This window comes from Martes martes, assembly GCF_963455335.1.
Source record: "Martes martes genome assembly, chromosome: 1".
In the NCBI taxonomy this organism is placed as follows: Eukaryota; Metazoa; Chordata; class Mammalia; order Carnivora; family Mustelidae; genus Martes; species Martes martes.
The window spans coordinates 187,364,090-187,377,957 of NC_137888.1; the positions used below are offsets into that span (position 1 = coordinate 187,364,090).

The 13,868-nt window shown below is 41.7% G+C and overlaps 1 protein-coding gene across 1 annotated transcript in view; it reads left to right on the forward strand.

Moving 5' to 3' along the window:
- Positions 1 to 12,747, forward strand: part of CADPS (calcium dependent secretion activator) — a gene marked incomplete at its 5' end in the record, with an annotated part of 471,496 nt that extends 458,749 nt beyond the window's left edge. The window contains 2 exons of the mRNA XM_080812815.1: positions 8,070 to 8,174; positions 11,526 to 12,747. Of these exons, the coding sequence (XP_080668941.1) occupies positions 8,070 to 8,174; positions 11,526 to 11,705 (285 nt within the window). The 3' untranslated portion in view covers positions 11,706 to 12,747. The remainder of the gene's footprint in view (positions 1 to 8,069; positions 8,175 to 11,525) is intronic.
- Positions 12,748 to 13,868: the final 1,121 nt, after the last annotated feature.

The window sequence follows — 13,868 nt, forward strand, 5'->3', positions numbered from 1 at the left end:
GTGGTGTGTCTGCCTGGCATATAGGCTTGACCACGCCGGTTTCAAAGGAAATACATATTTAGAAATGAACTAACAATAGAACTCAGCTATCATTTCTTGTGGATTTCAGCTATCATTTTTGCCTACGATATATTGGACCAAGTCACAAATTTTTCATCCAAGAAAGTGTGTGAAGTTGGTGTGTGGTGGTTATTGGCCCTTAGGCCAAACACTGTACTTTCAAAAAGAGCTCATTTTTACAATATTGAGCAAAATATTACCCTTAATTATAGGCATGGGGCAACATGTCTTGTTCGATGTGTGTGTGTGTGTGTGTATATATATATATATATATATATATGAGAACATATTTTGCTTAAAGAATATATATAATATATATATAAAGAATATATTTTGCTTAAAGCAAGACACTACAGTATGTGTGTTCTACTTCAATAAAACTTTTTTTAAAAGAGAAAAGCAACAGAGAAAGAACTGGGTTTTGCACTAGGCTATTTTCATTGGATTTGTTACTCTGCCTAAAATTATTTCTTTTATGGTGCTTCCTGTTCTTTAATTTCACATGAAACCAAATTTCCCCAAGGTCTTACTATGTTACTGTCCCTATTCACTGAAAATTTTAAAGCTTATGATGTGTAGTTTTTCAGAACTGAAATTTTAAGATTTTATTTATTTGTTTGAAATAGAGAGAGAGAGAGAGAAATGAGAGGAGAGAAGGTCAGAGGGAGAAGCAGACTTCCCTCAGAGCTGGGAGCCTGATGTGAGACTTGATCCCGGGACTCCAGGATCATGCAGGATTATGACCTGAGCCAAAGGCAGTCGCATAAACAACTGAGCCATCCAGGCGCCCCAGAACTGAAATTTTAATCAGTGTTATAGCTTTTGTATTTCTAAAACTCTCAGGAAAATTTAGTCCATTGTGATAAAGGCAACTTTTCTGGTTGTGTTTCTCCTTGAAAACTCAACCTGCCCCCAGTGAGAACTTCTACCAGTAGCATTTGCTAAGTTACCAACCTAAAAGCAAATAAGAGATCAGGAAGGGCTACAGAGAAGAAGAAAAAATACACTGATTCTAGCTTAGAAATTACATGCCCTCATTCCCATCCAGTTTTTTCTAATAATTTCCATTAAGACTCAGCAATGATTGTCTCCCAGCCATTAGTTCTTTAACGCTGTTGAGTGGTTTTCCCACACTCTGCTTAGCCAGTTTCTAAGGTCATAAAAAGTAGAATCTTTTCAACCCCAAGCCAAGCTTGGGCTCTGAGGGAAACAGGTTCAACAGCATTATCCTACTCACACACTTCTCCTTTGAGAATTTCAGAGCTGAATGACTTTGCTGAGGAACCACACAGAACTAGAATTGTCTCTCTGTAAACAGGCCATTACTTTTTAACATTATTGCATTGAATGGGACAACTCATACACATGTTAGTGGTAAATAACCAACTTGAAGCCTGTCGGACCACTTACTAGTTGTGTGACCCCAGGCTACTAACTTAATTTACCTATGTCCTTTTTCCTCATCTACAAAATGAGGCTGTTAATAGTGTCAACCTCCTAGAAGTCCAACTCAATGACTGAATTATAAAAGGTTTGCAGAATACTGTGCAGAGCACTTGAACATTGATAGGGCTAGGTGTTCAACAAATAGCTAACTACAGGTTCCTCCTGCTATCCCAAAATAGAGCATTCCTCTGAAAACCTTCTTAAGCCAGAATGGTATAAAGTGAAGCAGCAATTACCATTAATTTATATGGAAAAATTTTTGAACTTCCCCAAGCTCCCAAAATAACCTCTCTTAGGGTTTTCTGATACCTTAGGACACATCTGGCTAATGGATGCACAGAATAAATGAAGATAAAGCACAGATGCTCGTAGACACCAGTCAAAGCTCTGGTGGCCTGAGGCTGAGATGCTGAGTATAATTCCCAGGGAAGGAGTTTGTTGGGGCCACCCTTGCTGCTCGGGGTATGCACACTGCCTTTTCTAACAACTTGCTACAACAGAAATGCTGACCGCTCTTCTTGCTTTTTGCCTTTTTTCATTTAAAGCGAAAATCCTCTTCCAATTTCTTTCAGTTAGCGAAAACGGGGACTAATGTAGGTCTTTCGTAAAAGCGAAGTGGCACAAGGTGAACTTTAGAAAAGTGGGGGATACCTGTACTTTCATTAGCTGTGTGTATGGCAAATCCAGTACACAACAGTACTGCATTTAAAACAGCAGACTCTAATGCCAGATACGTGGTCATATCTGATAGGGGGTTGCTTATGTCAAGGGCATAGGTTACCCTCGTGATCGGTGAGGATGGAGGCACACCGAGTTGTTCTCTGCTCGCCCTCTACTCCTTGCTGTCATTGCCGCTCATGTGTGATACACAGTTTGCTCTGAAGACAAATGAGTCATTAACAGTCAGGTCTCTTTAGGACATCAAATTAACATCAAGATAGGGAATGCGGGTTTCAAAGGAAATACATATTTAGAGAGGAACTAACAATAGAACTCAGATCCTCCTCTATGGAGGAATTCAGATGCATCTAGGTGGCTCTGGTGGCAGAAGACATGAGGGCAGCAGCCATCCTGTAGTCACCGTCTTGCTGGCTGATTAGGGCGTCTCCAAATCCAAGTGGAAGTCCAGTTGCTAGGAACCCTCTATTGTCTAGTGAAGTGTGAAGTATTCATCATCATATCTCTCAATCCGGCAGTACTTCCCGGTGATCAAGTTTCCAGGGGAACAGGGAGCCCTGAGGCTGGGATTAGGAAGAGGTAAATGAGTCCCTTCTCAGTTATAAAATTTAAGGGGAAACCAAAAAAATATGGTGATTAAGATAATCTTTTAATACCAATTTAAAAAATCAAAACGGATGCAAATAATCCAGGATGAACAAAATATCAGAATATTAATTAAAGACAATCTGATCCTGGGGCGCCTGGGTGGCTCAGTGGGTTAAGCCTCTGCCTTCGGTTCAGGTCATGATCCTGGGGTCCTGGGATCAAGTCCCGCATCCAGGTCTTTGCTCAGCGGGGAGCCTGTTTCCTCTGCGCACCCCCCCACCCCACCCATCTCTCTGCCTACTTGGGATCTCACTCTGTCAAATAAATAAGTAAAATCTTAAAAAAAAAAAAAAAACAATATCTGATCCTGTATTTGCAAGATCCTGCTTCACTAGCCTCACCCTAATCATGGTATGGCAAACCCCAATATTATGGAAGAGATAGTTATGTATAAGGGTTTCTCTGCATGAAGTCAGTGTGTTTACAGGGCGCAAGGTGTTACCTGAGTAGATCTGCGTATTAACTGTCAAAGCTCCTACTAGAAATGAATCATGAAAATTCCTTTGCATTGTATATTGAAAAGGCTCTCTTTGTGTTTCTGGGAATAATTATAATAGTCGCTAATTGTATTTATTTATTTTAAAGATTTTTATTTGAGAGAGGGTGCGTGCACCAAACGTGAGTGGGGGGAGGGGCAGAGGGAGAGGGAGAAGGATGAGCAGACTCCATGCTGAGAGCCACTCAGAGCTCGGTCTCAGGACCCTGAGACCATGACCTAAGCCTAAACTAAGAATTGGACGCTTAACCAACTGTACAACCGAGGCGCCCCGTTGCTAAATTTTATTGAGTGCTTAGTATGTGAGAGTAACTCTGCTGGGCACTTTACATAATTATCTTTTTTAATACTCACAGTAATCCTATGAAGCAGGTACTGGTATTAAGCCCCAAGAGGAGACTGAGAGTCAGAGAGTTAAGTATCTTGTTTGAAGGTTATCCAGCTAATAAGTAGCCAACCCAAGCTAAAGCTGTAACTTGTGCACAGGAAGTTTGAAAAAATCACTCATTATTTGTCTGACTCCTTTTCATCCAGTATTAAGTCTAGATCTAATGTAGTTAAAAATGTGCTTTATGCACCCAGGATGGTTGTCTAGGTTTGGGTGGTGATCTACCACAAAACACTTTACAATGGAATTGCTGAGAGTTAGTCCGTGTCCTGTAAGACTCATGCATACAATTTCAGCGGTATTCCGACGAGCCATTTTCTCCACAGCCACATGCCTTTCTCTGGTCACTTGCTCATCTTCCTCCCCCGCTTTATGGCATTTCTTGGTATGAGAGAGAGAGAGAGAGAAAGAATAGAGAGGTGATGGTGATGGTGATGAAGATGTGAGTGGTGATGGTGGTTAATGGTGGTGGTGGTGGCAGCAACTCACATTTCTCGGGGCCTTATTATGTGCCCAGTATGGGGCTGAGAGCCTTGCTAGCGTAACTTTCTTGGGTCGTCAGAAAGCCTCTGAAAAAAGCTGATTCATCCCCAATTTCTGATCAGAAAACTGCATCTTTGCAAATGTAAATAATTTGCCGAAGATCACAAAGCTAGGGGAAAGACAAGTGAGGCCTCTGCTCTTAAGGATTACACTGTAGAAAGGAAAAAAGAAAGATTAAATGACAGAGTCTCAGAGCAGCCTTCCGGCTCCTCCTCAATAGAGCTTTCAGATCTGGTTGCAACTACTGGAGAAGTCCACAGCTTTCCAAGGGACTTCCTCTGGATTCTAGCTCCAGAACCCTCACCAAACTCTCCCCAGAGAATACTTTAAAGGCGCCCCAGGTACTGGGGATTTTATTTCTCTAGTGCTTTTTTAAGATTAAAGTAACCTTATTTAGGAAGTTTCCAATTAATATTCCTGAACAAAGGGGAGGCCAGCGAAGGAGTCATGATTATACTTAAACACTTAGTCCGTGTTGTGAGCTCACAATTTTTATCCTAGGGTTTAGAGAGCATTTTATCAAAGTTTCAGTGTCCCGGCGTTAGGATATTTCTGGAAAAGGCATATCTGCACCCAAGACAAAACAAAATGGGGAGACCTTAAAATGTTTCATTTCCTGTTTTGAAGAATCCTAACAAATTTGCCTTGTTAGCATTCGTCTCAAATAAAGCAAACCTGAATAATAAGCCCCAAATGAGAACAAGCAGGAACAACCCAGATACCCAGTAATGTGCTGGTAAATGTTTAACAACTGGCTTTCTGGGAGGGAGAATGCCGTGGTTTTTGGCGTTTGCCAATTTCCATGGTGTAAAAACTCCCACTAAGGCCTATTTCTAGCTGTCAATGCGAGATCCTGAGCATGCAGTTGGAAAGAGGTGCACACGCTCAGCTCTCCCGACCAGTATACTCTTAAGCCTCTCCTAGGGAGGAGTAATTCCATGATCAGCTCTCTCAGCCCATTGCCTAATCCTAAAAAAAAACCCACCCCTAGACTCACTAGCTACGTGACCTTAGGCAAGTCACATCACCTCTCTGGGCCTTTGTTTCCTCCTCTGCTAACAGGGAAGATCTTTTTCACCTCTAACATTTTAAAGTTCTAGAAGGCAGTGACTCTTGCTTCCTCCGACACCCAAATGCCTTTAAGCGCCTTTCTGGAAAACCAAGTTAGCGCTGTGCCGCATCCAAGTTAGCGCTGTGTGCCTCCAATTTCATCTACTGAGCATAAGGTTTGGAAAGGAGTGACTTACTCCCTTTTGCCTCTTGAAATGCGTAGCCAATGGGGCATCATACATTTTTTACACTTCTTTTGCTAGATGTGAGATCCAGGAGGAAAGGCATGGATGTTCCAGGGCTCTCTTATTCTCCTGGGGTGGGAATCGGCAAGCGTGATACACTAATCCATTCCTGTACGCATTTGCTACCTCCCTACCCTTTCCGCAGCAGAGAGAGATTCAGAGTATCCTACCTTTTTATTTTTGTTTTTATTTTTTACTCTCTAGAAGCCATTTGCAAGAATAGGAATTACTTATACAAAGTAAGGGGGGGGGAGGTCGGGTTTTTTTTTTTTCCCCTGAAAGGTGGCACGTCTCTCAGCAAAGAGAAAAAGGCATGTTGCACGAGGCTTGCTGGCAGTGATATCAGCCAGCGCCGGTTTGCCTGTTGTCACAGCCAAAGCAAAATGCCACCTCTGCCTAGAAGCCAGAGTGCCACATTCCTCTTTTGTGTCCCCGAGATGCACCTGTCATGTGGCCCTGGGTGTGTAGGTTTGGCCAGGAGGCCCCCATATTCTTTGACGTGTCATCTTCCAACCCCAGGAGGTGGGGTCGAGGGGGGACTGGTGCTTGTGACTCTCGGGATATGTTACCGCATGTTAGAAAAAGGCCAGCAAACAGGATTTGAGTGCTGGGGTGAACGCAAGAGAGCCCCCAGTTGCTAAGAGTGAGGGAGCGCTGCAGGAACACTGATGACCCAGTGGTATTTCTGTACCCAGACCCCGTCCTAACAAACCCAGATGCAATGACAGCAAAGGCTCCAGAATCAAAGGCAGGAGGTGCCAAAAACACTCCCCAATAATCACTCCCCCACCCCACCCTGCCCCAAAAAAAGTTTCAGTAAAATGTTATCACTCCTAGAGGGGAAAACCTGTCCATGCCTGAAGCAGCTTGACCCAGGCAAACCCCCTCCTACATGGAGTGAACCGTGAATCTCCGGGGAAAAAAATTCCCCACCCCCCACCCCGCCTGCTCCCTGGGGAGGGACAGAAGGTTCCTAAAACTGACAGTTTCGCCTCCATGATCTTTAAAAGAGCAGAAGTTGGCTGTGAGGCTGCAATGCCGCCTTGATTGGGGTAGTGTGGTCTCTGTTTGCGGCTGGGCTCCAAGGAGAGCCACAATTGGCTCTGATGAGGAAGGAGCCTAGAAATGAAAGATTGCAAAGAGGGCTTCTGAACGCCATGGCTGAGACTGTGTCGTTTCTTACAAGGTGAAACTTGGCAGTTCTACCTTGCAAGTAAAAACCCAAATTAATTTTTTTTTTTAAAGAAATTAAGTCAGAAACAAGGCTTCAGAAAAACTGTGAGTGTTAGGCATAAACTGATTTTGGATGATCTTTAGGTGAGAAAGGGTGGAGTTACCATCAGAAACATGTTTTTATTTATGCTTTTCAAATCCCCACTGGTGTGCAATGTGTGTGCGTGTGCGTGTGCGCGCGCGTGCACGTGTGCGTGCGTGCTGGTTAGCACGAGAGGAGGCATCATCTCGATTCTCTAACCACTCTTTTTTTCTTGCATCTCTTCTGTGCACGGTTCATATAGATGCCCCATAAATAAATATATAGGTCCATCCACACCTTTTCATTTTATTTGTAAATTGTTTGGTATAAGCGGCAATGCGTAATGAAACCTGGTGAAGTTTAAAAGATTAGATTTTTTTTTCATACTGACACTTCCTAACACTGTTCATATGTCTCCGAGTGAGATTTATGAATATATGAGCAGTACTGCAAAATCATACCGCACCAGAGACTTCCTGCACCACAGGGGTGGCAGTCTAAAGTGACACAGCTTCAAGCATTTTTCACAGACAAGAAGCAAAATTTAACCCCCTTAAGGGGAAGTATGATTTCAACAGCTTGAAATGAGCTCATTTGTAGATGGTTTTTTTCTTCCATCTTCCATAATTTTTTGGTGTTAAGATTAAAACAGATTGCACAGCCGATGTAAGGGCACAGAAGCTGCCCAGAGTATGATTTGGCCCTTAAAGAAAAACCTTCTTCCTTGTCTCTATCCCAGTGCCCCCAGGAGGGGAAAGGAAGGTACACTTCACCCTCAATTCATAAGGCTCTCAGCCTGATTCCCAGCATTGTCCTCTGCAGACAGGGTCTGGATTTTTCAAAAGGTAAGTAGCAGGTAGCATCAGTTTGTCCCGCGGAGAAAGCCCCATCCCCCTGGGCATCTAAAACGGCGGCATTAGGAAATAAGCAGTGACTTGACTCTCAACAGAGTAAAACTAACCAACAAAAAGGAGAATCAGAAGAGCCAAAATGGTCTAGATGTATTGATTGTGTAAGATGTTGATCGTGGAAGAGTTCTGTCTTAGATTCAAAGTCCAAACCCATCTCTTTTTAGGCTGATCGGGTACCACGGCATTTTTGTGTCAACTAATGTTCATGATTTATCTCTGCTCTCAAATTCCCTTTAACCATTTAGTCTCTCCTCGGAACAGAACAGGTGCTCAAACATGGTCTGCTTCCTCTCTCCTCTGCAAATGCTTTGTGATGTGTTGGCTGGAGAACTTTTGTCTCTTTTTTCAGCAATGGTACAACAGCTCCATGAACGTGATCTGCACCTGGTTGACGGACCGGATGGACTTACAGCTTCACATTTATCAGTTGAAAACACTAATTAGGATGGTAAAGGTAAAAGAAAAAATAATTATTCTTCTTTGCAAACAACTCACTGAAATCCATTTCATTGTCCAGCTGCAGAACTTCCTTAACAAAAAAGATATTGGCTTACATATAAAACAAGATGATTTCTAAAGCAGCATCCCATGCAAGAAAAACCTATGAAATCACTTCGGGATGCGTGGTTAATTCATTACTCAGACATCAAAGGAAAAATTAACAAAAAGGAATTTGATATTTTATCCAGGCCGGAAAAATACTTTACGTTTCTGTCATGCAAAAATACTGCAGGGGCCTTCGTGCCCTGTGCATTAGACTTTCAAAAGCTGGTTTGGGTACCATTATGCTAATCACATAATTACCAATTTCATTTATGGTTTAATTAAATAAAATTTTGCCACAATTAATGTAATAGAAATATTTACCTCTAGCTATTTCTAAATATGTCCTGTGATCATTATCAGGATGCAAATCAATATTGTTCTCATAGTTAATTGAAGTAGTTTCTCTTACAATGCGTGTATACAATCAAATGGAAAGGATCACAAAGGTGAGATAACATACCCTGAAAGTAGCTTTTTTCCCTGTTCTTGTGTGTGTGCCTTGGACTAATGATAATTATTTCAGCGTGAAATCTCAGTGGTTTACATGAAATAATAAGATCACAGAAGGGGGTAAATACGTTTTTGATCATTTCAGTTTCCATTTGATGCTTCACCATAGAGGGTTTTAAAACATTCGTGATGCAAAAATCTCCTTCAAAGCAGAAAGTGTCTTTAAAAACATTTTAACAACAAAACGTAGCTGAATTTCTATGTCTTAACAGTTTGCCAGAAGTGCCCCCCTCCACCCCGTTTCTACCCCCTACCCCCTCCATCTCCCGCCCCCCGCCCCCACCCCATTTCTTAGTCTCTTTAGGATTAGCACCATTTCATTGAAGGTGCTCCTCTACCCCAGTGCTGACTTAAAACCAATTACTGTTCTGTTGAGTGTAATTAAAGAGAATTATTATCATCTGCATTTGATCTCACAAAGCGTCTGCGCAGGGAAGGTTACAGACAGCCGTGTATTGCAGATCTTAAAAAAGAAATGTATGCACTCGGACCATAGACCCAGCCTAATTTTCATATTTTTAAAATTTCAGTTCCTTAAAGCAAGCTCACCAGCCATTGCCTGAGCACTTCCAATTCCATTTCCTGGGAATAAACACTCTTCTTTTGAGGGGGGTGGGATTTGTTTGTTTGACACTTACTGGGTGGACATGAAAAGAAGACGTTAATTTTAAGATTTTAAAATATATATCTTCCCATTACTGCTATTTCTAGATCTATATTGGGAATATTGGAACTAGCAATATTTCATTAAGGAAAAAATGTAAGTCTGAGAGAGGTTTATTCTTAGCCTTCTGCCAAAAAAAACCACAGACATGAACCAAAGAGAAGGGACAGAAATGTCTCTGGCAAAAGAACTCCCTTCACTTTTGCCAGAGATGGGCTCAACCTAACTAGTGCCACAACACACAGGTATGAAGCAGAGTGTGCCACTCTTCACCAAGCCCATTAGCCAGAGGTCTCCTTCCCCGAGGCAAACTTCCAAAGACAGGTGGCTTGCTTTCCTGCCTCTACATCCATTCTCTTCATTCCTCCATTCTTTCCCTCCCTCCCTTCCTTCCTTCCTTCAGCAAGCATTTATTCACTCGTCCAACACTGGATAAAATATTAGTTGAGCCCCTCGCCATATATTTCAAGATGGAAAATTTTAAAATGACTAGATACGGTCCCTGTCTGCAGGCAGTTAGAGTTGAGTTGGGGACTACTGCTCTGGAATTTGAATAAAGAGGAGAATCCTCAAGTGCTTTCTACCTTTCTTTTTCCCGTCACACTCTGGCACCAGTTATATTATCTTAAGTGGAAACAGAACAACTGATTGAAAAGTACAAAAAAATCAAGTTAATCTTCTGGATATCTGGTCTACACCATGCCCAGAATTTACTCAGCCTCCTACCCTTTCCCATCAAGGTGAAGACAAGTCACGTAGCTATCTAGCTACCTAGGAGAGCCTTGCAGTTTGATCCATAATTAAGAGGACCTGTTAACTTAGTGCCAAAATCAGACTGCTTTTACAAAGGAAAGAAGGTGCCGTGATTAATCATGCTGAGACAACAGGTGTAAAGGGGACACGTGATCTTCATATCCATAATTTGATATTATTGGACTTCACTGAGCTGAACTGCATTCACTAGTTAACTCTGCAGTCATTATGACGTGGGACCTTCAAGAGGGGTTGACATTGTGATTGTTGATACTGTGATTGCATTAGATGGACAACAAGAAACAGAAGTCACAATGGGAATGCACTGAAGTATGTTAACTTTCCTTCCCATGCCCCTTTAGCAAGTGTCCCATATCAATATAAAAAACACACAGCAGAATCCGTAGCTGAAATGATATGCAGTGTGATGAGAAAAGTTGTTAGAGAGAGACCTTTTTCCAAAAAAATGTTAAGAAGTAGACAACAGCCAGATGCTTCTGGTCATGTTCAATTAACGCTACGGGATTTCTAGAGAAAAAAAAAAAAAAAACCACAGTCCCTGGGATAACTCAGGAAATCCGAGAGAAATCGCCTGAAGGAACAAAGAAAGAATTTGTGGTACAGTAATACCAAGCCATTGTTCTTGAAAATGAGCCAAATTTCTTCCCCGAGACCATGAAGTTGTGAACGGAATAGATACATTTCTTTCCCGGGGAGATAAGAAATGAATCACATGTCTGCGACATATTGATGAAGCATTAGCGCTCCATCTTCCCCATAGTTGTTGCTGCCCATACTAGGTTTCATATACCAACATACATATGTCTATCTTCTGAATGAGACAGAGGGATATGCAGTTATGAGCCTCAAAAATATTAAAGACCAGACTGCAAAGGAAATCGCAAAATACCGTAATCAGTTGATCCGTTATTTATGTGTTATGGCCCTTTACACAGTCTATCATCTTATAATACACTAACCTAAGAGAAAGAACCAGACCAAAAAAAAGAAAAAGAGAGAGAGAGAGAGAGAGAGAATCAAAACAATCATGGAACATTTCCCTTTATGGAATTGAATAAACACAAGCTTATGTTCTTTGCTTTGTCTCAGCTAATACAGTTTATCCTGCTACAATTTCTCATTTTCTGTCATTTGGTGAATCTCAGTGTTCAGTACGAGTGAAATCTGAGCACGGTGGCCTTTCATTTAACAATGCATAAAGTGAGACACTTAGCCGAAGGTCAGTGTTCTCACACCCACACGTGTTTTGTGTCCTTTCCCTCTCTTCATGGAGATGAGACCTCTCTTATCACTGATCTTTTCCCTCCTTAGAAAACCTATAGAGATTTCCGATTGCAAGGGGTCCTGGACTCGACCTTAAACAGCAAGACATACGAAACCATCCGGAACCGGCTCACTGTGGAGGAAGCCACGGCATCAGTGAGCGAGGGTGGGGGCCTGCAGGGGATCAGCATGAAGGACAGCGATGAAGAAGACGAGGAAGACGACTAGAATGCTAGGGCCTGGAGTCCTTTAGGACAGAGTCCTGTAATCAATGCATGTCCTTAGTCTGTTAGTTAACCCCATTAGGGAATTTTCTGTCAACTACCATGCCCATGAGATGTTTACCAATACAATTGCCATTTTAGCTATGTTGTACCAAGATTAGCAAATGACCTTCGACCCCACTGATTTCCTGATCCCATGTCTATATGTTTACAAGCAATATGGAGCACCATTCTTTAAATACTGTTCATGGAAAATACATAGTCCAACTGCTAGGTGTGTTCCTGTTCTCAGCAAAGTTAAATGATGCTTCATTAACGTACTGTGTATGCATTGACGGTAAATGGATGTGAGGGCGAGTGTACCAAGTATTGTACTTCCTTGTTTCACATTACGTGGATGAGAGTTATTTAAATGAGTACAATGGATTAATTTAATCAAGACACATAGATCTGCTTTGTTTTTTGGAAAACAAAAGGCAAGTCTCCGGCAACCAACTTTTGGTTCTTTGTGTTCGCCTGAAATGAAAACATGAACCCCTGGTTTCCTTGTTAACTCATCCTCTCATTGATCCGTATAGTTAGCCAGAAGAGGACGGCTACACACCAATGGATTGATGCTCTCATTTGCCACGGCAAGCGCGATCCTATCATGAGTTAACACCAAGCACAGTTCAGAACAACCGTCTTCTGTCAAAGTTGATCCTAATAAACGTGACATTTTGCTTTTATGTTTCAATAACCGTGTATGTAAAAAACCTGAATATTTAAATTACAACCCTAGACTATAAATGTGTTTATAATAAGATATGGGTATTTCCTTCAGTAGATTGTAACCATAATTTAAATTATTTTGTTCCACACTGTTTTTTATATCTGTCATGTACATTGCATTTTGATCTGTAACTGCATGACCCCGGGGTCCTCTGCAGAGCTATTTCTTTCTGTGTAAGGTAGTGGATCCATCTTGCTTTTGCCTTATATAAAGCCTACAGTTATGAAGGTGTGGAAAACTGTGGCTTCTCAATAAATAACTACTCAAATGTCCTAAGAATACACTTCTGAGTCTTTCTTCCTCTGTCTCTTTTGAAAGCCAGAACTGAAACACACACAAAGTGGGTTGAGGAGAGCAACTGCAGGGAAGAGGTCATGTCCTTGAAACTGGTGGAGGGGTGGTTTTCAAATGTTTGTCTCCACAAGAGGCAGCTAGAAGTCCCACTAATTCAGACTTCATTAATTCAGAACGGTGGGCATTTGGACATGTTGGGCAGATTACGCTTGCATTATAGGATAAATAAGGGTCTGCTAAGCAAGAGAGTAGTGTAAACGAGAGAAATGTTCTCCTGTACGAAAAGAAGGCCAACAAACTGTTTTTAAGCACTACTTTAACAGCAGTGTTTGCATTCAAACAAAGCGTGTGCCAATTATATATGATTCTTATATATTTGTTAAAGCATCTTTCAAGATTCTCTAAGATATGGTGCACTCTTCTTGCTCCCCATTTCTTGTTGGCAAAATAATCACCCCCATGTGAAACAACTCAAACGTTTTGCAAACTTATCTGTTCTACTTGCTTCTGTCACTAAACCAAGCTGACCTTTCCTTGGGGCTGACCGATGTTTTAGAGACATGATAAATTCACCTGTAGGACCAGGTAGACCAGTTGTTCTCTACCAGTCAACCCCTCTGAAGAGTAAGTACATCCTACTCTCTTTAATCCTTGAGGTCTGCAGGTACAAATCAACAGTACTTCCTGCCCTTAGTAGGATGACAAGGATAACTCCCATTTACTGAGCAACTATTCTGTACCAGGCGTTCTGTATGTAATACCTCATTCAAATCTCACAACCACCACAAGGGAAGAGGGCTGTTATAATCCTCATTATAAACAAACAAACTGAGGTCAGGAAGGTTAAGGTTACTTGCTCTGTGGTTACACAACTCCATGCGGAAACATTAATCCAGAGACACTAGCATAGAATTGGTGATACATAAATGGTGGGGATACATCATTCAGGTGTGAAAAATCTTTGACTGCCCAATGGCATCAAGATAAGTCAGTGTGGCAGAGCCAGAATTTTTTTTTTTTTAAGATTTTATTTACTCATTTGACAGATAGAGATCACAAGTAGGCAGAGAGGCAGGCAGAGAGAGAGAGAGAGGAGGAAGC